Source organism: Pongo pygmaeus, chromosome 1 (genome assembly GCF_028885625.2).
Source record: "Pongo pygmaeus isolate AG05252 chromosome 1, NHGRI_mPonPyg2-v2.0_pri, whole genome shotgun sequence".
Lineage (NCBI taxonomy): Eukaryota > Metazoa > Chordata > Mammalia > Primates > Hominidae > Pongo > Pongo pygmaeus.
In genome coordinates, this window is record NC_072373.2 from 41,645,402 (window position 1) to 41,672,244 (window position 26,843).

The window sequence follows — 26,843 nt, forward strand, 5'->3', positions numbered from 1 at the left end:
CTAGGAATACAGCAGAAAGCACAGGGGAAATGGTCAGGCTTGACAGAGAGTAGGTTATTTGAAGAAGTGCAATAGAAAAGGCTTGGGGAAGAAAGTTGGGATTTAATTGTAAAAGGTCTTCAAGTATCAGGCTAAGAAATGTGGACTTCATCCAGTAGGTAATGTGATGTCACTGGATATCTCTGTGCAGTATCTATGTGATGGGTTGGGAGTGGAGAAGCCTGGGGATACTTAAGGGTCTGAGCTAGGAGGGACAGGAAGAATGGCTGTGGGAGTGGAATGGTTAGATGGGGCCAATTAGAAACATACTTCAATTTGAGACAAAACCCACTAGAAATAAACACATCATCATGAAACATCTCCAAATATACAATTTTATTTTAACAGATTTCAAGAGTCCATTTTTAAAAAAATGAACAATAAAGAACGTCTATCAGTGAGACTTCTCATTTTATAGCAAATACATTTTTGCAGCTTAAAAAATTTTCTTACATTCATATATGCTTCTGTCATTTAAACAAACTTCCAGAGAAAACTGGTCTCTATATATTTAAGTAACAAATTTGACAAAATACATATTTATACATATATAGATCTCTAAAATAAATATTAAATTTGAAAAAAATCAAATGTGAAGCAGAAACTGCTATAAAAGTATATTGTATAATATTTATTTTATACATTAAAGTATTTGGTTGAATATACTTCAATTAGGTTTCTAAAAAACACCATTATTTGCTTCTTAGTAATTGCGACATTCTTGAAAAGCATGTGAAACGGGTATAAACTTCAACTCTGTGCTTAATTCAGAATTCCTGTTTGTTCTCCTCAAACTTTTATCTTCCTAAAGCATCTTGCCAGAGATTACAAAGGAAAGGAACATTTACAGAGCACTATAAACATGTCTTTGGACAGTAAAACAGTATTTATTCTTCTACACTCTTGATTTTCCAATCATATCTTCCTCAAGGCAACGTTTCTTTGGCCCAGTTTGTGCAACTAAACATAAAATTTCAAAACACAACTTTTAACAGTGTGATTTGAATTGCAGTGGCAGTCCCTGCTTTTCGCCCGCTGGCTTCTTTGAAAGAAACTGCTTGGCTAAGTGACTCAGTAGAGGGCTGAGATCTGCCGGAGTATAAAGTGCTACCTGAGCTATATTTACTTTTTCCATCCCTTGGTACAATCAACAGCAAATAGACAAAGTGAAGTTACCTTCCTGAGACACATGGCTTACTTTGTACTCTGCCTTTTAGGAGATGAGGTAAGACACATACATAGGTAAGAGGCTTTTACTAGCCAAGGCAATGTAAATGGACTAAGATTCTCATGTGACTTGAGGTTATCTGATCAATTTATTCTCTTCAAAACCACCTAATTTTAGAGGGCATGTTTAACCCCTCTGTTTATTTAAGGAGGGAAAGAAAAACACATGTAACCAGAATTCAGAGTGGGTTACTCAACCTAAGAGAACATACGGAGTTCTCTTTGGGAAAACCACAAGACTATAGTGTTCACTTCACACCATGAAGTGGCACTCCTGTTATGGCTGTCAGAGTCCTCTCACTTCTTATGAAAGGACGCATCTGATTCTGAAATTACTGATATATTCGATCAGTTAGGGATGTTTTAAAAAGTGAAAACAAATGCCACACATACACTTTCTAGCTTTCTGAAATCACTGAACACATTATAAAAAATAGAGAATTTACCCTATTAACTTTTAGAGAATTTTCCAATAATATTCTTGGTTAAGGAAGTCAAGTTTGTGCATATTCCCAGTTTTCAGTGTTCTTGTTTTTATGCACAAGAGCCAAAGTAGTATACACATATTCGTAAGGGCTTTTTACAATAAACGATATATAAAATACATTCTATAGTTGGTGAAAGAATAATCTTAAGAGTTGGCATTAATCTTTGAACAAAAAAGATTTCAAGCCACTTTCTTTACAAAGAAAATATAATTTCAATGTGAACTATATTTCTCTAATTTTGCCAATGTTATAAAATACAGCATATCCCTGTTTTAATACAACCAAGCATGCTGCACTGACTGGTCCAATAAATCTAAGTGTTATTTAAGGGAAGACAGGCAATCTGTTCATACCCAAATTCATACAAGTTTCAAAGAAGCATCAAAGGATGCTACCTACATTCAAGCCACATTGGAATGTTAGTTAAGCCACAGTTGCACCCATGAGAGTGAAACTAGAGAATAACAACTATTGAAGATTTTAATAGAGTCAAAAGATGAACTGGCAAACCAGGTTGTGGAATCCATTCAGCCTCTCTGCTCTGCTGGAGTGGTTGATTTAGTCTGGTAAGTGGCATATTCAGCTCCACCATCTGCATTCCTACAAACCAAGGTATAAAGATCATGTCAAAGATAAATATAATTAAGTACAGAAATTAAATTCCAGAAGCCTATTCAGAAAATGAACAATTAAAAAAATACTTTATAGTAATGAGCCGCCAACCTGGGAAATAAATTATTCTTTTAAAATAATTTCAAATGTTCAACTGGTCTCACTGTAAAAAAAAACCTTCCTTTATTCCTGTCTTATATTTTTGATCCCCTCCAAAACAAGAAATAGAGCAGTAGCACACAAAGTACTTAGTAACTATGTCCTCATTTTGGTGTAGGGCCAATGGGAAAGACTGGAGACAAACGCATGCTTTCCTGATCCCTCCATTTTAAAGCTGTAGCTCTGGCACAGAACCTTTAAAAAGATAGTGGTTCTAACTGTTCAAGTATGTGATGCCTCATCTACCCCTCACTGTCAAGAAAATCATGTATTCCACTAAGAGTCTCCTAAATAACTAAAGTTTACATCATACTTTTAGTATAACAATAGACAACTTTGTAAAACCTATTATTCTAGTCTAGTGCTGGCCAAAGATAGATGACGCCAGTCATACATGTAATTTAAAATTTTCCAGAAGCCACTTTTAAAAACATAAAAAAGCAAAAATAATTTTATTTTCTTTAACCGAGTATAACCAAAATATTGAGATGTATTTTACATTTTTTTGGCTTAGTCTTTGAAATCCAGTGTGTGTTTGACACTTGCAGCATACCTGACATTGGACTAGCCACTTTGGAAGTCCTTAGCAGTCACACATGGCTATTGAATATTGAATTGGACAGCACAGCTCTGGGCCCTCCCTGCCTTAGTAAGTTGACTTTAATAGACAAACGAAAACCAAATTCGGACCAGTCATTATTTACTAGTATGTGTGCCACAGCAAACACATTGCCTTTCCAGTGTCACAGCTAAGCATGTTAATTTTGGAAACTTTAATAACCCATTTATGCCTAGTGTTCCATTATTGGAACGCTAAGCATGTGGAATTTATCTCCTACTGCTCAAGGTCATCGCCAGGGTCTGACTGCAAAAATTCAAAAAATTGCAACCTCAGGCATAAATGGGTTTGTTCTTCTTTGTCGGGGAGGCCATCATTATGGTTCTCCACTGCGTCATTACTATACTTATAATATTGCAATTCCCTAAGGACTGTTGTGATGACAGACTTAATGGTTTGGCCTGTCACTGAATTCTCCAAGACCACTATATTTTTCTTTTCTTTTTTTTTTTCCCTTTGAGACAGAGTCTTGCTCTGTCACCCAGGCTAGAGTGCAGTGTGGTGTGATCTTGGCTCACTTGCAACCTTCTCCTCCCAGGTTCAAGCAATTCTTGTGCCTTAGCCTCCTGAGTAGCTAGGATTACAGGTGTGCACCACCATGCCCAGCTAATGTTTGTATTTTTAGTAGAAACAGGGTTTCACCATTTTGGTCAAGCTGGTCTCAAACCTTAAGTGATCTGCCAGCCTCGGCCTCCCAAAGTGCTGGGATTATAGGTGTGTATCACCAGGACTGGCCACCACTATATTTTTCTAAGTAAATATTTTTTCCCCATAGTAGTAGAATCTCTTTCTTTAAATAAAGTTTTAAATAAAAATCCAATCTATGCCAAAGATAAAAGGCATTAACACAAATTTAAAGAAACATTTATTGGATATAACAATGAAGCTATTTTGAAGATGGCAAAATATTAACTACAGCATTCATTAAATTATCTTCAAATGTTTACAGATACCCTGAAGCTTCGAGAGAGTCTAAAAACTATTTTCCTAGTTGGCTTTAGCCTCAAGTGTCGTAAGAGACTAAGAAGATATAGTAGGCTTCCCTTATCCATGGTTTCACTTTGCACGGTTTCAGTTACCCATAGTCAAATACGGTCAAAAATATTAAATGGAAAATTACATAACTACGTTTTAGATTGTGTGCCATTCTGAGTATCATGATGAAATCTCACACTGTCCCACTCCATCCCTCCCGGGATATAAATCATCCCTTCGTCCAGCATACCCACGCTGTGGACACTATGTGCCTGTTATTCAATAGCTGTCTTGGTTATCAGATTGACTGTCACAGTATCACAGTACCTGTGGTTAGGTAACCCTTATTTTACTTAGTGGCCTCAGAGCACAAGAGTAGTGATGCTGGCATATTTTTATAATTGTTTGATGTTATTAGTTATTAGTTATTGCTGTTAATCTCCTACTGTGCCTAATTTATAAATTGAATGATCATAGGTATATATGTATAAGAGAAAACAGTATATATAAGGTTTAGTACTCTCCCAGGTTTCAGGAAACCACTAGAGGTTTTGGAATGTATCCCCCATGGATAAGAAGGAACTACTGTATATAGGACTGGGTAGGCCCAGACTGCCAATTCTGGTTGGTATGTTTTGTCTTTCCCTTTCCTCCTGTGACCAAAGATACCACTTTGCTTTTACTAAGAAACTGTCCTTCCAGCTGGCCTTTGTAGATCCTGCTCCCAAACTTTTGATTATAACCTAGGTTAGGGCCTCACATTATAAGAGGTGGGATATGTATCTCCATCTCTTCCCAGCTCTGCGGACACACATTCTAGCACAAACAGAGAAATAATTCCAGTTCAGTTCAAAGACAGAAGGTGGACAGGGTCCAAGGGTTTAAGGCAATGCAATCCATTACTTTTCAAAATCTGAGGACTTTTTTGTTTTCCTTTGATATGCTAAAAATATCCCAGCCCAGGGAAACTGATAAAATGTCCTTACAGAGTTATTTATACGTTGGAATTGAATAAATTTACAAAACTAAGTAAAATATATTTTTGTTTCTATAAAAGGGCATTTTTCCTCCTTGCACTTAAAATGAGTTGATTCTGTGGTCATTTCCCAGTTGGCTCACAAATTCTTACTTTTGGATTCACAGCTGTTTTACAAGGTAGAAGTGAGATCGTCTGATAAAAGGACTAGGGGAACATAACTCTATTTAAAGTCTACGTCAAAGCAAAAGCCTGTCAGTACACATTATGTTTTCGAAGGGCATGGTATAAGAAAACATCAATAATTTAGCAAAGGGAACAGGAATGTAAATTTCCTCTTTGATATTTACTGCCAATATCTCTTTGCTCAGGTTATTGATATCTATATATCCACTGAATATTTTTCAAAAGAAAGGACATCTGAAAATAAACAATAGAAAACAGATACCTTTTAATGATAAAAGCAAACCTTTCTCTCATCTCTTCTTCTCAGAGAGAAGTAAATTTTACTTCTCTGTGGGTCTCATCAGTTAGGTATGTGCTGAACAGAGGAAGGGAAAAGGGCTGAATAAAATGGTGACTTCAAACCAAAAAGAAACAAAGAGTAGCATAACAAGTGGGATAAAATCCAGTGTAAGAGAATAGCAGCAAAGCTGAGAATTAGGTTCATAACTTAAGACTTTCTCATTCTCACTGAAGGACTGGAAACATGAATTTTGTGCTAGAAGCTACTTGAACTTTGAAGTCATATAGATCATCCAGCAGATAAACAGACTGGAAATTCCTGTTTAATATGTTTATCTTTGAAGCCATTTTGCATGAAGTGATTCATGTCAAAATGTTTTCAAGGAATAACAGATTGTTGGGGAGAAATGGTACTGGTCTCTTGCACTCTTGATTTTTTTTTTTTTTTTTCCAAGAGACAGCCTCTCACTATGTTGCCCAGGCTGATCTCAAACTCCTGAGCTCAAGCCATCGGCCTGCCTTGGCCTCATAAAGTTGCTGGGATTACAGGCGTGAGCCACCAAACCCAGCCTAACACCCTCAATTTTGAGGGAATACATTGAGTATGTATCAAATCCATGTAATATTATCTAGAAATCAACTTTATGACATGTATTTTCAGATGTCTCTGGACTTTTACATTAAGAAGTGTCTTCCTGTGGCACATCTGTTTTCAACCTGAGGAGACATCGTTGCAAAACTTCGTATTACATGGTGTCTCATATTTCTGAGATGGATCTAATTTTGTAAGGGTGCTTTCTATACTAATTACAAAACATTTTTGTAGTTGCTCAAAAATTTTTGAAGGGTTAAATGCTCAAGAATTTAAGGGCCAACTAGAAAAACATTTAAGTTAATTTGATCCTTTTTTTGCCCCATGTCACTATATGCCCCAATTACCTGAATTGACCACTATTTTTAATAAAGTAATTGGGTCAGTCAATATTAATATAACATTAAAAGTCAGTTTAGGTTATACAAAACAATAAATACCATTAATGGAAAAAAGGAAAAACTATTTGTCACAGGTAATAAATATATAAATTATGCAAATAACTTTCACTAACTTAGCCAAACTGTCACTTATCCAGGGACGCTTAACTAGAGTTAAAAAATAATCATGCATTTAAAAAAAATCATTACTTAAATATTTATGTAGAAGCACAGTCATGCCATGCAATACAGGACTGAAGCAGTAGCAAAGACAGGGCTGTGGCTTCCAAGACTAAAAAGTATGGTAGAAGAATTAGTAAAGAAAGGAAACGGGAAGGGAAAAGGAGGGAGCATGTGGATGGGACCTGTTTCGGACCCACTGGTATCCCATACTGTTCTTAGCTGAGAGCTATGAAACAGAAAAGTGGCAGAATACTTTAACCTTTTGCCCACTTTTTATCAAGTAACGTAAATGATGTTGGATGATCTTAAAATGACTACTTACACTATTTTTGTATTTTGAGATGAAGGCTGCAGAAGAGTAATTACGTTCCCAAATCATCATATATACCAGTTTACAACAAATACATTTTGTGCCAGGCTTTAACAGCAATTTGAGATTATTTGTGCCTGCTAGCCTGCTTCCAGTTACCCCCGGAAGTAGAGTAGTACCTCCAGACATTTTATAGTCTTTATAAGAAGTTTCTAAGGCCACAACAGCCAATCTGGGGGGACAAGATTATGGACATTAAACAGTGCAAAGAAAATAATGGAAATCTTTGGGGTTTTTTTGTGTTTTTGTTTTTTGTTTTTGAGATGGAGTCTCACTCCATCACCCAGGCTGGAGTGCAATGACGCAATCTCGCTCACTGCAAGCTCCGCCTCCGGGGTTCACGCCGTTCTCCTGCCTCAGCCTCCCGAGTAGCTGGGACTACAGGCGCCTGCCACCACGCCCAGCTAATTTTTTTTTTGTATTTTTAGTAGAGACAGGGTTTCACCGTGTTAGCCAGGATGGTCTTGATCTCCTGACCTCGTGATCCGCCTGCCTCGGCCTCCCAAAGTGCTGGGATTACAGGCGTGAGCCACCACGCCCGGCTGGAAATCTTTGTTTTTTAAGAGTTAAAAAAGGTAAGAAAAGCCAAGTACTATTTATTACCCCATAGCCTTTTTTTAAGGATACACATGGATGAGGAATCTTAAAAATTTCAATTATCTTAAATATTAGAAAAATTTGCCAATAAGCTTCATAGTGTTTCTTCAGACTTCAACAATATGGGCACATCAGTAGTGGCCAACACCCTGGTCAGTGTAGCCCAGGCACAGCAGCAGCATCAGCGCTGGGGGCTCACTAGACAGGCAGGGTCTCAGGCTCCACCCTAAACCCAATGAATCAGAATCTGCACTTTAACAGATTTCCAGGTGACTAATGTGCACATTAAAGTCAGAGAAGCATTGCTCTAGACTCTGAAGAAAGATAAACCACCCTCACATTCAGTTCGGCTATCAAAATAACATGAACTACAAAATAATAGATCCATAAAGAGAGCCTAGCTTTGGATTCAGCCATTACATATGCTGAATTTCCAATCGAGTATGTTCCTATCATAAAAAGGGCAACATCTATTCTAAAAGATTCCCACTCAGTTTATATTTTAAAGTTCAAAGGCAATTAGGAGTTTCATCTCTCACACCATTTTCTGGACTATTTTTCCTCAAGTTGTGCTACTATTTGCAGGATTAATTATGTTGCATTGGCTAAATATATCATACCTTCCCAAAATATTTTAAAATTTTAATAATGGCAACTGTCGGTTGGACCCTATGCTATAAAATATGGGCTTTAAAAAAAAAATCACTGGACAAATTAATTTTGGAATCTCAGTTCACTACTGCTATTGAACCTTTCATTTGGGAGTGTAACAGTCAGATAACTGTTCAGCTATAAAAGACCCATTAAGGCCGGGCGTGGTGGCTCATGCCTGTAATCCTAGCACCTTGGGAGGCCGAGGTGGGCGGATTACCTGAGGTCAGGAGTTCAAGACCAGCCTGACCAACATGGTGAAACCCCATCTCTAGTACAGGTACAACAAATTAGCCAGTGGTGGTGGTGCACGACTGTAATCGCAGCTACTCGGGAGGCTGAGGCAGAGAATCCCTTGGGAGGCCAAGGTTGCAGTGAGCCAAGATTGCGCCATTGCACTCCAGCCTGGGTGACAGAGCAAGACTCCATCACAAAAAAACAAAAAACAACAACAGAAAAACCATTAACTGCTAGCTAGAGAGAGTTTGATTAATACTTGTTAATGAACCTTTAAAAATTCTGATGCAGTGATATTTTAAACAAAGAAGGAAAATAAGCAGAATGCGACTTTGTTTTGTTTTCTTTAGAACTTGTTTCTACACAAACCTTATGGATTTGTAAAAATATTCCATTGATAATATTTTGTACTCACGTTGTAGATATGTAACTTTTAAAATATACAACTGATAGATAAATCAAATATGCATATCGTGTTCCATAAATACAAGATTTAAGATTCAAGTGAAGGGATTATGGGTATTTAAAAAGATAACCAAGTAATATGAAAAAAAATATGAGTTCCTTATGAGTAAAGAATGTACTTTTATGACTTAGCCCAAACCTGATGATCAGTATAAAAGGAATATATATTATAAAACCATGAGTACCAAAGTCTTAAAATTATTAGGTTTGATTTCAAAGCTATTTCTAAAACTATAGGGGAAAACATTTTTTAAAAATCAATAAAAATGAATGTATATTATCTTTCAGAAATTTCAAAGCACCTAATCTTAGTCTATGTTCCAGGATTCATTCTAAGTCTTTTGTTAAATTGTAAGCTCTTTAACTAAAATTTGAGTCTGATGTTTAAAAACCCTATTTTCTTTAGAAGATATGTACTTGTACATTTTTCTTCTATTCTAAGCCCACTCACTTTTTACATTTTTATATATTAAAAGACACACAGTTAATTGAGGTACCTTATAAATCTAACCCCTCTCAGCAACTTTAACTTTAACTCCATCAGTTTTACTGCAATCTGGTAAATTCAGAGAACATAAGAGGGAAATCGGATAGTGTTGTTTTGAATCCCCCAGTTTAACATGTATAAATAACAACTTTAAATGAAAAGACACCAAATTGGGTATTTAAATGAGATACCTACATAGCTTCTTGCAACTACCTAAGCTATATAGACAAGTGGAAACTTTCATTATAAAAATTCCAGTGAATACAACTGTCAAAGTCTCCACAGTGAAATACTTTAAATTTAATTTTGGCCATTAGTGCAATTTTGGAAATAGGGAATAGGGTAGAGAAGGCCTCATAGTGAGTGGTCCATGATTTGCTAAATAACTTAAACCTCAAATCCAAGAGAAATTTTTCTTAAAGTCATAATAGCTGTAGGAACTCTGCACAGATGTTTTTATGTTGCAGTGATGTTAGAAGTAGCTGAAAATATTTTTAGCAAAGAAATGCAATTGGTAGGACAAACTAATGCAGGCATTTTTTTTTAAAAAAAAGATAGCATGCAATACAGATTACAAACTGAAGCTGCACAAAAGCATGTTAAGTATAAGAAGGACCAAGAAGTTAGAAGAAACATGCTTTAATTTACCCTTTCTTCTTCCTCCTTTGAAGATATCTGTACAGGACAACACAAATTACTGCAACTCCAACAACTACAAGAAACCAGGAAACAAATGACATATAATTCTGAAAACTAATCACCAAGATTCAACATCTAGCAAAAGAAATAAATGTTGGTTACATTTCAGTGGTCAAATGTTATTTAACCACCTACACATTTATATTCCATTCAGACTCTTTGCTGTCTAAATCCAACTCCCCATAATCACTTACACAGTCCATAGTAAGTCAGAGAAAAGTCCTTGCTTAATTTAGAAAACTATCAAAAGCACATTTGGAAAGCCAACTAATATTACTGATCATCTTGAGAAAATATGTATTACTTAGGCTTTGTTACTAAGTAGATATACAGAATATAACAGAATATAAAATCACTAACACAAGGTAGGTAGTTAAGTATATCAAATAAAAGTTCAGGTTTTCCTAAATCGGTTTAACCAATTTACAAGCTGAAAAAACTATAGAAACTGAAAAACTATTTTTAAAATGCATGTCTTCACAATAATTTTTTGACTGAAGTGGTGTCAAAATTTGTGATACTTACCTATGGCAATAACAATCAGAGCAATGACCCAATCATCTGAGAAAGAAAACAGTTCAAAGATGTTGAACACATGGATCTCCAGATAGCATTTATTTCAATCAGATCATCTAAACACTTCATATGGTTTGGCTGTGTCCCCACCCAAATCTCATCTTGAATCGCAATTCCCATAATCACCAAGTGTTGTGGGAGGGACCCCATGAGAGGTAATCGAATCATGGAGGCAGTTTCCCCCATGCTGTTCTCATGATAGTAAGTTCTCACGAGATCTGATGGTTTTATAAACGGCTTCCTCCTTCACTTGGTTCTCATACTTCTCCTTCCTGCCATCATGTGAAAAAGAATGTGTTTGCTTCCCCTTCCTCCATGATTATAAGTTTCCTGGGGCCTCCTCAGCCCTGCAGAACTGTGAGTCAGTTAAATCTCTTTCCTTTATAAATTACCCGGTCTCAGACTGTTCCTTACAACAGCATTGAGAATGGACTAATACAAAACTACAGAGGAAAAACATTTTTTTTATATAGTTTTAGCATGACTGCTAGGGCATCCAGGTTATTTTGATCACAGAATCCTTCTAACCAGTTTCCAGGTTAAGGGTTCCACTTGTGAAACTCTTAATGGGAACCTCATTTTTCATTGTTTTTCTCTATAGCTACCACATCACGTTATTTAGCGGTAAAGTTATTAGAATAATTAGAATTCACTATAGTAAAGGAAAATGATTTTTGAAAAGTATTATCCCATGAGAACTGGTTTAGTTCAATAGTCATTCTGTCATTTATTATTATTTTGGTAGACATTTAATTTGTATTTTTTCCTCCAAAAGTGATCTGTAGAGTGAGTCATAAATAAATTTCTATTATTCTATTGCCCAGATGGTATTTACAAAGTCTTCACAAACAATACTTTATCTTATCAATCCCCTTCCCATCCTCTCTACTTCCATACTCTGCCCTGCCCCAAAATTAAGACATAGTCCTAAATACCAATAGGATTCCCATAGTAAATGAAACACCAGGGCACATGGATAAAAAATATACAAAGAAACTTGAGCATACATTTTTGACTATCTAGAGAACACAAAATAATCCTATAAAATCTTAATTTTTAGAACTGTTTCTGTCCCTAGTACCTTTGCTTCTAAACTGCCATTACTTTTATTAAATTGCTATAAGTCAAAGCATAAAGTGCTATGTTCAGCTCTGCTCTTCTCATCTCATAAACAGTTATCAAGTGTTTAACGGTTTAAGATGGCAACAGATTTACTGGCACAATGACACTTGGACCACAGATTTTGGAGGTAAGGCAAATACTAAAAAACAAGCCTAAGGTGCATTATATAAAATGATTAACCATTACCAAACTAGTCTAAGAAATGAAAGGTAACAGATTTTTGTTTTTACATATTAAGAAATCTTTATATTTCATTGGCCTATATCACAACTGTACTTCATCATTTTTTTAACATGCATTGTGTAAACTGCGTAAGCCCACATTAAGTGTGTTAAATCAGCGTGTTACAGAAAAAATAAACCCAACTTAGATTGCTTTAAGGTTCATGTATATAAGATATGAATAGAAAGAAAATTTATCTACAGATTACCATCACAAAATAACAATATAATGTGGAAAGAAAATTTTGTTTTATATATTTTAACCTACATACAAACACAGCATTTAAGAAAGTTATCTTACCCTACCAAGGATCCTATGTTTGGGCATCTCATAAAAACTGTAATTACCTACACGTTTCTACACATACTATCACTTATATTTGTCATGACAGCTATACCAACCCAGACTGTCAAGTATTCCTTCCTCAGGTTTAGGATATCCTAGAAAAAAAGAAGAAATATAGATTAAATTAATAAAAGAAAGAAATAATTAAAGCTTAAAATCCTTTAAATTCATAGGGTGATTTTTTTTCACCTTTGTAGAAAATCCCTTAAAATATAATTTTCCTTATAAACTATATTAATGTTTCTCAAAGTAGTATCCTAAAAATTTATAAACTTATATTTAATGTCATCATCTTTCTTCTTCCTGCCCACTCCCATTTCCTGTGACAATATTCTGTGGTTCAACATGCAAATTTATCTGTACTATTTTCTCAAACTTAGTCTATAAATCCAAAGTGATTCTAATTAAAATTAAAAGATAGAGGGATTAGCCGGGCATGGTGGCTCACACCTGTAATCCCAGCACTTTGGGAGGCCGAGGCAGGCGGATCACGAGGTCAGGAGTTCGAGACCATCCTGGCCAACATGGTGACACCCCGTCTCTACTAAAAAAAAATACAAAAATTAGCTGGGTGTGGTAGTGCGCGCCTGTAATCCCAGCTACTTGGGAGGCTGAGGCAGGAGAATCGCTTGAACCCGGGAGGCAGAGGTGGCAGTGAGCAGAGATAGAGCCACTGCACTCCAGCCTGGCAACACAGCGAGACTCTGTCTCAAAAAAAAAAAAAAAAAAAAAGAGGGATTAATAAAAATAAATGCTTTAGAGTTGACCTGAAATGGAAGGAAACTTCCTCAACATAATAAAGACCATATATTAAAAACCCACAGCTAACATCATACTCAATGTTAAATGAATGAAGGCTTTTTCCCTAAGATCAGGAACAAGACAGGGTGTCCATGTTAGCCACTTCTATCTGACATAGGACTGAAAGTCCTAACCAGGGCAATTAGGTAAGAAAAAGAAATTCAAATTAGAAAGGAAGAAATAAAATTCGCTCTGTTTGCAGATGACATGATCTTTTATTTAGAAAACCCTAAGGATCCCACATATACACACACATGCAAAAATCTCTTAGAACTAATAAATGAATTCAGTCAAGTGGCAGGTTACAAAATCAACATACAAAACTCAGTTGTATTTCTATACACTAACAATGAATAATCTGAAAAGGAAATTAAGAAAACAGTATCATTTGTAATAGCATCAAAAAGAATAAAATACTTAGGAATAAACTAAGGAGGTGAAAGACTTGTACACTGAAAACTACAAAACTGCTAAAAAAAATTAAAGATATAAAATAAATGGAAAGACACTTGTGTTTATGGATTGGAAAAATTTAGTATTTTTAAACTGTCAATACTATACAAAGCAATCTTCAGATTCAGTGCAACCCCTATGAAAATCCTGATGATGGCATTTTTTGTTTGTTTTTTTCTGAAATAGAAAAATCCATTCTAAAATACATATGAAATCTCAAGGGACCACAAATAGCCAAAACAATCCTAGAAACAAAGAGCAAAGTTGAGAAGGCTCACACTTTCTGATTCTGAAACTATAATAATCAAAACAATGGTAATGACAAAAAGGCAGACATACAGACCAATGGAATAGAACAGAGACCTCGGAAATAAACCCCTGCATATATGGTCAAACGGTTTTCAACAAGCGTGACAAGGAACAGTCAAATGGGGAAAGGGCAGTCTCTTCTACAAATGGTGCTGGTAAAACTGGATATCCACATGCAAAAAAAGTGAAGCTGGACCCTTATCATATACAAACATAAACTCAAAACAGATCAGAGACCTAAACATAAGAGGTAAAACTATAAAACTCTTAGAAGAAAACAGGAAATGCTTCTTGACATTGGATCTGGCTATGATTTATTGGATGTGACTCTAAAAGGCCAGGCAAGACAAGAAAAAAATTATATTTCATCAATTAAAAGCAAATTTTGTGCATCAAATGACACTATCAACAGAGTGAAAAGGCAACCCACAGAATGAGAGGAAATATTTGTAAATCATATATTTGATAAGGGAGTAATATCCAGAACACATAAATAACTCCTAAAACTCAGTAACAAATGTCAACCCAACTTGAAAATGGACAAAAGACTTAAAAAGATGTTTCTCTAAAGAAGATATACAAATGACCAATAAGCACATGAAAAGATTCTCAACACATTTCTAATTTTTAGGGAAATGCATATCTACTTCATATCTATTAGGATGGTCTATGGTTTGAATGTCCCCTTCAAAACTCATGATGAAATTTAATTGTCAATGTAATGTTATTGGGGTGGCACCTTTAAGAGGTGTTTGGGTCATATGGCTCTGTCCTCATGAATGGACTAATGTCGTTATTGCAGGGGTGTGTTTGTTATTTAGGGCATGGTTTTGTCCCTCTTACTCTCTCTCTCACCGTCTCTTTTCCCTTCCACCATGTGATGCCTTCCATCATATTATGACAAAGCAAGAGGGCCCTCACAGATGCCCATGCCTTGATATTAGACTTCCCAGCCTCCAGAACTGTGAGAAATAAATTTCTGTTCATTATAAGTTACTCAGTCTGTGGTATTCTGTTATCACAGTACAAAACAGACTAAGACACTTGGCTATTACTAAAAAAACAATTTAATAAGTGTTGGTGGAGATGTGGAAAAACTGGAACCTTTGTTAAAGGTTCCCACTGCTGGTGGGAATGTAAAATGGTGCAGCCACTGTGGAAGACAGTATGCCAGTTCCTCAAAATATTAAAAATAGAATTCCCTTATGATCTAGCAATTCTACTCCCAGGTATATACCTAAAAGAAGTGAATACGGGAACTCAAACAGATATGTGTACACCTATGTTTATAACAGCATTACTCAAAATAGCCAAAAGGTAAAAACAAACCAACCCAAGTGTCTAGCAACAGATGAATGAATAAATGAAATATAGTATACATATAATGAACTATTATTCAGCCATAAAAAGGAATGAAGTTCTGATTCACGTCACAAGATAGATCTAGATGAACCTTAAAAACATGCTAAGTAAAATAAGCCACACACAGAAGGACAAATAGTGGGATGCCATATAAGTGGATTCCACTTATTATAATTATTTAAATTTACCTAGAATAGGCAAATTCACAGAGACAAAAAGTAGATAGTGGTTATCATCAGGTGATGGGGATAGGGAGGAATGGAGAGTTACTGTTTAATGAGTAGAGATTCAGTGTGGGATGATTATAATATTCTAGAGATGGATGGTACTGATGGTTACATAACAATATCAGTGTACTGAATGCCACTGAATTGTAATTAAAATGGTCAAAATGATAAGATAAAAAGTTTATTTGGAAAAAATAACATAGAGTTCCTTAGAAATTTCTGAAAAGGAAGTGTTCTGGCAGTTATTAAGACATATAGTACTACAGTAAAAAAAAAAAAAAAAAAAAAAGAAAAAGACTTGCTTTTGGTACAAGAATAGAAGAATGGACAAAGTTCAAAGAAGAAAAGAAGATGGAACACCTATGAATGCAATGTATGATACAAATTGGCATTTCAAATCAGTTGGGGAGAAGACAACTTATTCAAAAAATGGTGCTATTTAGCTATTGGATGGTGGTGGCTAGGGTGGGGTGAGGTGGAACCATATATCTCATTATATACACCAGAATAAATTTCAGATTTACTAACAATTTAAGTGCAATGACCAAAGTCAGAAAACATGGCTGAAATCTTTATATAATTTCAGCATACGGAAGACCTAAAGTTTTAGTAAGAAAGACACCAAAGTCATAGCCATTAGGGAAAAGATCAATACATCCAACTACCTATTAATATAAAACGTCTGAACATATAAATGACCACTGATAGGAGAATAGTTAAATAAAGTATGGTATATACTTAAGTCATCATTAGAAAGGATGAGAATAAATCTAAACACAACCGCAATCTAAGAGTGTAAGTGGAAAAAGTTAAAGTTGCAGAAAAATATGTACAGCATAACATCATTTTTAAGAAAAGAGAAAACACCAAACTACATGTATAATTACACATAAAAGTATGTTGACGGTCCTAGGCAAAGCAATCAGACAAGAGAAAGAAACAAAGGGCATCCAAATAGGAAGAGAGGAAGTCAAACTATCTCTGTCCACAGACAACATGATTCTATATTTAGAAAACCCCATAGTCTTGGCCTAAAAGCTGCTCCAGATGATAAACAACTTCACCAAAGTTGCAGGATACAAAATCAATATACAAAAATCACTAGCATTCCTGTACACCAACAACAGCCAAACTGAGAGCCAAATCAGAGATGCAATCCCAGTCAAAATTACTACAAAAAGAATAAAATACCTAGGAATACAGCTAACCAGGGAGGTGAAACATCTCTACAATGAGAATTATAAAACACTGCTCAAAGAAATCAGAGAAGACACAAACAAATGGAAAAACATCCCATGCTCATGGATGGAAGAATCAATATCATTAAAATGGCTATACTGCCCAAAGCTATTTACAGATTCAATGCTATTCCTATCAAACTATCAACGACATTCTTCACAGAACTAGAAAAAACTATTTTAAAATTCATATGGAGCCAAAAAGAGCCTGAATAGTCAAGAAAATCTTACGCAAAAAGAACAAAGCTGGAGGCATCACATTACCTGACTTCAAACTATACTACAAGGCTACACTAACCAAAACAGCATGGTACTGGTACAAAAACAGGCATATACACCAATGGAACAGAATAGACAGCCTAGAAATAAGGCCACACATCTTTGACCATCTGATCTTCCACAGAACTGACAAAAATAAGCAATGGGAAAAAGATTCCCTATTCAATAAATGGTGCTGGGATAACTGGCTAGCCATATGCAGAAGACTGAAACTGGATCCCTTCCTTACACCATACAGAAAAATCAACTCAAGATGGATTAAAGATTTGCATGTAAAACCCAAAACTATAAAAACCCTGGAAGACAACCTAGGCAATATCACTCTGGACATAATAACGGACAAAGATTTCATGACAAAGATATCAAAAACAATCGCAACACAAGCAAAAATTGACAAGTAGGATTGAAGTAAATTGAAGAGCTTCTGCACAGAAAAAGAAGCTATCAACAGAGTAAACAGACAACCTACAGAATGGGAGAACATTTTTGCAAACTACACATCTGACAAAGGTCATAATATTTAGCATTTATAAATGCATAATATTTAGCATTTATAGGAACTTAAACAAATTTACAAGAGAAAAACAAACAACTCCATTAAAAAACGGGCAAAGCACATGAACAGACACTTTTCAAAAGAAGCCATATATGTGGCCAACAAACATACAGAAAAAAAGCTCAATATCACTGATCATTACAGAAATGCAAATCAAAACCACAGTGAGATAACATTTCACACCAGTCAGAATGGCTATTATTAAAAAGTCAAAAAATAACAGATGCTGGTGAGGTTGTAGAGAAAAGGGAACACTTACATGCTGTTGGTGGGAGTGTAATTTAGTTCAACCATTGTGGGAAGCAGTATGGTGATTCCTCAAAGAGCTAAAAGTAGAACTACCATTCAACCCAGCAATCCCATTACTGGGCATACACCCAGAGAAATATAAATCATTCTGCCATAAAGATACATGCACATGAATGTTCACTGCAGCACTGCTCACAATAGCAAAGACAAGGAATCAACCTAAATGCCCATCAATGACAGACTGGATAAAGAAAATGTGGTACATATACACCATGGAACACTACGTAGCCATAAAAAAGAATGAGCGCATGTCTTCAGCAGGAACATCCCAAATACAGCACGTTCTCACTTACAAGTGGGAGCTAAATGGTAAGAACTTATGAACACAAAGAAGGAAACAACAGATACTGGGGTATACTTGAGCGGGGAGGGTGGGAGTAGGAAGAAGAGCAGAAAAGGTAACTTGGGTACTAGGGCTTAGTATCTGGGTGATGAAATAGTATGTACAACAAATCCCTGTGACACGTTTACCTATGTAACAAACCTTCACATGTACCCCAAATCTAAAATAAAACTTTTTAAAAAAAGATGTTGATGTACAAAAACAGATTTAAAAAGAAACGCTAAACTATTAACAGTGATTAACTTGGGTAATGAGTGAAAAATAAAACTAATCTTTTACTCTATATACTTTTGTAATGTTTGAAATTCTACAAAAGTATATTCATACACTACTCATGTAATTAAAAGTTATAAAAAGTAATCTATATCCAATAGTATAACAAGCTTAAAACTGACAAAACAAAAGAACCTGGAAAAAACTGTTCACTTCATATTAAAAGGGCTTTAATTTATAATGAGCTCTCAAAAATCACTAAGAAAAATATTTTAGAAACCTAACAGAAAAATAGACAAACCACATGAATAAATAAATGTAGATCAAAAAAAGTTCAGATTCACTGATAATTAAAGAAATGCAAATTGGCCGGGCATGGTGGGTCACACTTGTAATCCTAGCACTTTGGCAAGCTGAGGCAGGAGGATCGCTTAAGCCCAGGAATTGGAGAAAAGACTTGGCAACATGGCAAAACCCTGTCTCTACAAAAAATACACACACAAAAAAATTGCTGGGTGTGGTGGCAGGTGCCTGTAGTTCCAGCTACCTGGGAGGCTGAGGTGGGAGAATCACCTGAGCCCAGGAGGTTGAGGCTGCAGTGTGCTGTGGTTGCACCACTGCACTCCAGCCTGGGCAACAGAGTGAGACCCTGTCTCAAAAAAGCAAAAACAAAAACAACTAAAAACCAGAACCAAGAAATGCAAATTAAAACAAGATGTTATTTTTCACCCATCATTTAAAAATTCTTAACATTTTTTTAGATATGTCTTAAGTTTTTAATTTAAAAAAATTTTAAGTAAAAAACATTCTTGTCCAAGATGGCTGAATAGGAACAGCTCTGGTGTGCAGCTCCAGCAAGATAGACGCAGAAGACAGGTGATTTCTGCATTTCCAACTGAGATACCTGGTTCATCTCATTGGGACTGGTTGGACAGTGAGTGCAGCCCACGGAGGGCGGGGCATCACCTCACCCAGGAAGCACAAGGAGTTGGGGGATTTCCCTTTCCTAGCCAAGGGAAGCCGTGACAGACTGTACCTGGAGAAACAGTACACTCCTGACCAAATACTGCACTTTTCCCACAGTCTCAACAACTGGCAGACCAGGAGATACCCTCCTGTGCATGGCTCGGTGGGTCCCACGCTCACAGAACCTTGCTCACTGCTAGCGCAGCAGTCTGAGATTGACCTGCAACGCTGCAGCTTGATGGGGGGAGGGATGTCTGCCATTGCTGAGGCTTGAGTAGCTCACAGTGTAAACAAAGAGACCTGGAAGCACAAACTGGAGGAGCCCACCGCAGCTCAGTAAGGCCTACTGCCTCTATAGATTCCACCTCTGGGGGCAGGGCATAGTAGAACAAAAGGCAGCAGCTTCTGCAGACTTAAACGTCCCTGTCTGACAGCTCTGAAGAGAGCAGTGGTTCTCTGAACACGGCATTTGAGCTTTGAGAATGGACAGACTGCCTCCTCAAGTGGGTCCCTGACCCCCGTGTAGCCTGACTGGGAAAGACCTCCCAGTAGCGGCCGACAAACACCTCAAACAGGTGGGTGCCCCATCTGGGATGAAGCTTCCAGAGGAAGGATCAGGCAGCAATATTTGTGGTTATGCAGCCTCCGCTGGTGATACTCAGGAAAACAGGGTCTGGAGTGGACCTCCTGCAAACTCCAACACACCTGCAGCTGAGGGGTCTGACTGTTGGAAGGAAAACACACAAACAGAAAGGAATAGCATCAACATCAACAAAAAGGACATCCACACCAAAACCCCATCTGTAGGTCACCAATATCATAGACCAAAGGTAGATAAAACCATGAAGATGGGAGAAACTAGAGCAGAAAAGCTGAAAATTCCAAAAAACAGACTGCCTCTTCTCCTCCAAAGGATGACAGCTCCTCACCAGCAAGGGAACAAAACTGGACAGAGAATGAGTTTGATGAGTTAACAGAAGTAGGTTTCAGAAGGTCAGTAATAACAAACTTCTCCAAGCTAAGATGTTCTAACCCATCTCAAGGAAGGTAAAAACCTTGAAAAAAGATTAGATGAATGGCTAACTAGAATAAACAGTGTAGAGAAGACCCTAAATGACCTGATGGAGCTGAAAACCACGGCACAAGAACTTCGTGATGCATGCACAAGCTTCAATAGCTGATTTGATCAAGTGGAAGAAAGGATATCAGTGATTGAAGATCAGATTAATGAAATAAAAAGAGAAGACAAGATTAGAGAAAAAAGAGTGAAAAGAAACAAAGCCTCCAAGAAATATGGGACTATGTGAAAACACCAAATCTACGTTTGATTGGTGTACCTGAAAGTGACGGGGAGAATGGAATCAAGTTAGAAAACACTCTTCAGGATACTGTCCAGGAGAACTTCCCTAAACTAGCAAGACAGGCCAACATTCAAATTCAGGCAATACAGAGAACACCACGAAAATACTCCTTGAAAAGTGCAACCCCAGGACACATAATTGTCAGATTCACCAAGGTTGAAATGAAGGAAAAAAAATGTTAAGGGCAGCCAGAGACAAAGGTCAGGTTACCCACAAAGGGAAGCCTATCCGACTGTCAGCAGATCTCTCAGCAGAAACCCTACGAGCCTTAAGAGAATGGGGGCCAATATTCAACGTTCTTAAAGAAAAGAATTTTCAACCCAGAATATCATATCCAGCCAAACTAAGCTTCGTAAGTGAAGGAGAAATAAAATAGTTTACAGACAAGCAAATGCTGAGAGATTTGGTCACCACCAGGCCTGCCTTACAAGAGCTCCTGAAGGAAGCACTAAACATGGAAAGGAACAACCAGTACCAGCCACTGCAAAAACATGCCAAATGGTAAAGACCATCGATGCTATGAAGAAACTGCATCAGTTAACGGGCAAAATAACCAGCTAACATCATAATGACAGGATCAAATTCAAACATAACACTATTAGCCTTAAATGAAAATGGGCTAAATGCCCCAATTAAAAGACACAGACTGGCAAATTGGATAAAAAGTCAAGACCCATCAGTGTGCTATATTCAGGAGACCTATCTCACGTGCAAAGATGCACATAGGCTCAAAATAAAGGGATGGAGGAAGATCTACCAAGCAAATGGAAAGCAAAAAAAAAAAAAAAAAAAAAAAAAAGAAGGGGTTGCAATTCTAGTTTTTGATAAAACAGACATTAAACCAACAAAGATCAAGAGACAAAGAAAGCCACTACATAATGGTAAAGGGATCAATTCACCAAGAAGAGCTAACTATCCTAAATATATATGCACCCAATACAGGAGCACTCAGATTCATAAAGCCAAGGCCTTAGAGACCTACAAAGAGACATAGACTCCCACACAATAATAATGGCAGCCTTTAACACCCCACTGTCAATATTGGACAGATCAATGGGACAGAAGGTTAACAAGGATATCCAGGACTTGAACTCAGCTCTGGACCAAGCAGACCTACTAATCATCTACAGAACTCTACACCCCAAATCAATGGAATATACATTCTTCTCAGCACCACATCGCACTTATTCTAAAATTGACCACATAATTGGTAGAAAACACTCCTCAGCAAATGTAAAAGAACAGAAATCACAACAAACTGTCTCTCAGACCACAGTGCAATCAAATTAGAACTCAGGATTAATAAATTCACTCAAAACCGCACAACTACATGGAAACTGAACAACCTGCTCTTGAATGACTACTGGGTAAATAATGAAATGAAGGCTGAAATAAAGTTGTTCTTTAAAACCAACGAGAACAAAGACACAACGTACCAGAATCTCTGGGACACATTTAAAGCAGTGTGTAGAGGGAAATTTATAGCACTAAATGCCCACAACAGAAAGCAGGAAAGATCTAAAATCAACACCCTAACATCACAATTAAAAGAACTAGAAAAGCAAGAGCAAACAAATTCAAAAGCCAGCAGAAGGCAAGAAATAACTAAGATCAGAGCAGAACTGAAGGAGGTAAAGATATTTAAAAAACCCTTCAAAAACTCAATGAATCCAGGAGCTGGCTTTTTGAAAAGATCAACAAAAATGACCGCTAGCAAGACTAATAAAGAAGAAAAGAGAGAATAATCAAATAGACGCAATAAAAAATGATAAAGGGGCTATCACCACTGATCCCACAGAAATACAAACTACCATCAGAGAATACTATAAACACCTCTACGCAAATAAACTAGAAAATCTAGAAGAAATGGATAAATTCCTGGACACACACACCCTCCCAAGACTAAACCAGGAAAAGTTGAACCTCTGAATAAACCAATAACAGGTTCTGAAATTGAGGCAATAATTAATAGCTTACCAACCAAAAAAAGTCCAGGACCAGATGGATTCACAGCCGAATTCAACCAGATGTACACAGAGGAGCTGGTACCATTCCTTTGAAACTATTTCAATCAATAGAAAAAGAGAGAATCCTCCCTAACTCATTTTAGGAAGCTAGCATCATCCTGATACCAAAGCCTGGTAGAGGCACAACAAAAAGAGAGAATTTTAGGCCAATATCCCTGATGAACATCGATGCGAAAATCCTCAACAAAATACTGGCAAACTGAATCCAGCAGCACATCAAAAAGCTTATCCACCACAATCAAGTTGGCTTCATCCCTGGGATGCAAGGCTGGTTCAACATTAACAAATCAATAAACATAATCCATCACAGAAACATAACCAACAACAAAAACCACATGACTATCTCAATAGATGCAGAAAAGGCCTTCGACAAAATTCAACAGCCCTTCATGCTAAAAACTCTCAATAAACTAGGTATTGAGGGAATATATCTCAAAATAATAAGAGCTATTTATGACAAACCCATAGTCAATATCATACCGAATGGGCAAAAACTGGAAGCATTCCCTTTGAAAACCAGCACAAGACAAGGATGCCCTCTCTCACCACTCCTATTCAACATAGTGTTGGAAGTTCTGGCCAGGGCGATCAGGCAAGAGAAAGAAATAAAGGGTATTCAATTAGGAAAAGAGGAAGTCAAATTGTCTCTGTTTGCAGATGACATAATTGTATATTTAGAAAACCCTACCATCTCAGCCCAAAATCTCCACAAGCTGATAAACAACTTCAGCAAAGTCTCAGCATACAAAATCAATGTGCAAAAATCACAAGCAGTCCTATACACCAATAATAGACAAACAGAGAGCCAAATAATGAGTGAATTCCCATTCACAAATACTAAAAAGAGAATAAAATACCTAGGAATCCAACTTACAAGGCATGTGAAGGACATCCTCAAAGACAACTACAAACCACTGCTCAACAAAATAAAAGAGTACACAAACAAATGGAAGAACATTCCATGCTCATGGATAGGGAGAATCAATATTGGGAAAATGGCCATACTACCCAAGGTAATTTATAGATTCAATGCTATCCACATCAAGCTACCACTGACTTTCTTCACAGAATTGGAAAAAACTTCTTTAAAGTTCATATGGAATCAAAAAAGAGCCCATATAGCCAAGACAATCTTAAGCAAAAAGAACAAAGCTGAAGGCATCAAGCTACCTGACTTCAAACTATACTACAAGGCTACAGTGACCAAAACAGCATGGTACTGGTACCAAAACAGATATATAGATCAATGGAACAGAATAGAGGCCTTAGAAATAACACCTCACATCTACAACCATCTGATCTTTGACAAACCTGACAAAAACAAGAAATGGGGAAGGGATTCCCTACTTAATAAATGGTGCTGGGAAAACTGACTAGCCATATGCAGAAAGCTGAAACTGGATCCCTTCCTTACACCTTATACAAAAATTAACTCAAGATGGATTAAAGACTTAAATGTAAGACCTAACACCATAAAAACCCAACAAGAAAACCTAGGCAATACCATTCAGGACATAGGCATGGGCAAATACTTCATAACTAAAACACCAAAAGCAATGGCAACAAAAGCCAAAATAGACAAATGGGATCTAATTAAACTAAAGAACTTCTGCACAGCAAAAGAAACTATCATCAGAGTGAACAGGCAACGTACAGAATGGGAGAAAATCTTTGCAATCTGCCCATCTGACAAAGGGCCAATATCCAGAATCTACAAAGAACTTAAATAAATTTACAAGAAAAAAACAACACCATCAAAAAGTAGGCAAAGGATATGAGCAGACACTTCTCAAAAGAAGACATTTATACAGCCAACAGACATATGAAAAAATGCTCATCATCACTGGTCATCAGAGAAATGCAAATCAAAACCACAATGAGATACCACTCACGCCAGTTAGATTGGCGATTATTAAAAAGTCAGGAACAACAGATGCTGGAGAGGATGTGGAAAAACAGGAACACTTTTACACTGTTGGTGGGACTGTAAATTAGTTCAACCATTGTGGAAGTCAGTGTGGTGATTCCTGAAGGATCTACAACTAGAAATACCATTTGACTCAGTAGTCCCATTACTGGGTATATACCCAAAGGATTATAAATCATGCTACTATAAAGACACATGCACACGTATGTTTATTGTGGCACTATTCACAATAGCAAAGACTTGGAACCAACCCAAATGTCCATCAATGATAGACTGGATTAAGAAAATGTGGCACATATACACCATGGAATACTATGCAGCCATAAGAAAGGATGAGTTCATGTCCTTTGCAGGGACATGGATGAAGCTGGAAACCATCATTCTAATCAAACTATCACAAGGACAGAAAACCAAACACCGCATGTTCTCACTCATAGGTGGGAGTTGAACAACGAGAACACATGGACACAAGGTGGGGAACATCACACCGGGGCCTGTCGGGGGTTAGGGGCTGGGGGAGGGATAGCATTAGGAGAAATACCTAATATAAATGATGAGTTGATGGGTGCAGCAAATAAACATGGCACACGTATACCTATGTAACAAACCTGCAAGTTGTGCACACGTACCCTAGAACTTAAAGTATAATAAAAATAAATAAATAAATTCTTAACAATATCAGTAGAATAAAGGGTTAACCAACCTGGATAATTTGAGACTGGAGGCTTGTAAGTAGGCCTAGGACCTAGAAAAATAAGTTTGATTTTATAAATTCACCAGGGCCTTATCAATATAAAATTATGACTTTAATTTTGATATTGATTTTTTAAGTTTATCAAACGAAAACTACACATACTTTACAAACTTTGCAATTCCACATCTTAGAATTTAACCTACATATATATTTGCACAAGTATGTAAGGATATATGTACAAGAATGCTCACTATACTCTGTATTTTGTAATGGAAATCCTAGAAGATAACCATCATGAAATGTGAGGATGGGCGTGGTGGCTCACGCCTGTAATCCCAGCACTGTGGGAGGCCAAGGCAGGTGAATCACTTGAGGTCAGGAGTTCGAGACTAGCCAGGCCATCATGGAGAAACCCCATCTCTACTAAAAATACAAAAAACTAGCCGGCATAGTGGTGGGTGTCTGTAATCCCAGCTACTTGGGAGTCTGAGGTGGCAGGAGAACCGCTTGAACCCGGGAGGCGGAGGTTGCAGTGAGCCGAGACCGCGCCACTGCACACCATCCTGGGTGACAGAGCGAGACTCTGTCTCAAAAAAAAAAAAAAAAAAAAAGGAATGTGCTTGGGGTAAACATATGTATCTTTTTAAAAACTGTAAGTAGTATGATACTACATAATTTACATCTTTCTCTTTTCTACTTAGGACTTCCTCGACATTTCTTCTTGTTAACACATTTAGATCTACCTTAACATCATTATGTTGTTATTTAGTTTTCCTCTAGCAGATGATAAGAAATCATTGACAATCCCGTAAGGAATTTTGATTTGTAATTTTTCAAAAAATATCCTTGCCGTTTCTCTTTTTTATAAACATTTTATCACAAGCAATTCTCTCTTCTGCTCTCCAACACTAAGCTAGATCAGTGTTTTATAAATACTTTATGAAATGCTTATCATCAACTCTTTCAAAAGACTGTATCAACAAACGTAGTATTAGTGCATATACCCACTGGAGCATGTGAGTTAAGCCTGGATGCCTCACTGAGTATAAATTTCACATGCAATCTTGTTTTGCTTATATATCAGTCCACTAAAAAACTCATCTCTTCCTGCCCTTCAAACCCTACAGCACTCAACACAGGAGGCTACCAGTTACCAAGCTCTTACAGGAATTATAAGAAGGTTTTTTTTTTTTTTTTTTCTGAGACAGAGTCTCACTCTGTCACCCAGGCTGGAGTGCAGTGGCATGATCTTGGCTCACTGCAACCTCTGCCCCCCGGGTTCAAGCGATTCT

At 36.9% G+C, this 26,843-nt stretch overlaps 1 protein-coding gene across 12 annotated transcripts in view; it reads right to left on the reverse strand.

The window, feature by feature from the left end:
* Positions 1 to 360: 360 nt before the first annotated feature.
* Positions 361 to 26,843, reverse strand: part of CD46 (CD46 molecule) — a 53,302-nt gene continuing 26,819 nt past the window's right edge. For 3 of the 12 annotated variants that reach the window (XM_054474780.2, XM_054474359.2, XM_054473664.2), the window contains 5 exons: positions 25,561 to 25,602; positions 12,543 to 12,581; positions 10,747 to 10,782; positions 10,171 to 10,234; positions 361 to 2,354 (listed from right to left, as the gene is read on the reverse strand). In XM_054474780.2, coding sequence (XP_054330755.1) covers positions 2,282 to 2,354; positions 10,171 to 10,234; positions 10,747 to 10,782; positions 12,543 to 12,581; positions 25,561 to 25,602 — 254 coding nt within the window. In that variant the 3' untranslated portion in view covers positions 361 to 2,281. Of the gene's footprint in view, positions 2,355 to 5,539; positions 5,637 to 10,170; positions 10,235 to 10,746; positions 10,783 to 12,441; positions 12,582 to 25,560; positions 25,603 to 26,843 lie in introns of those variants that run through there. The other 9 variants (XM_054474800.2, XM_054474495.2, XM_054474127.2 and 6 more) reach the window with 5 other exon arrangements.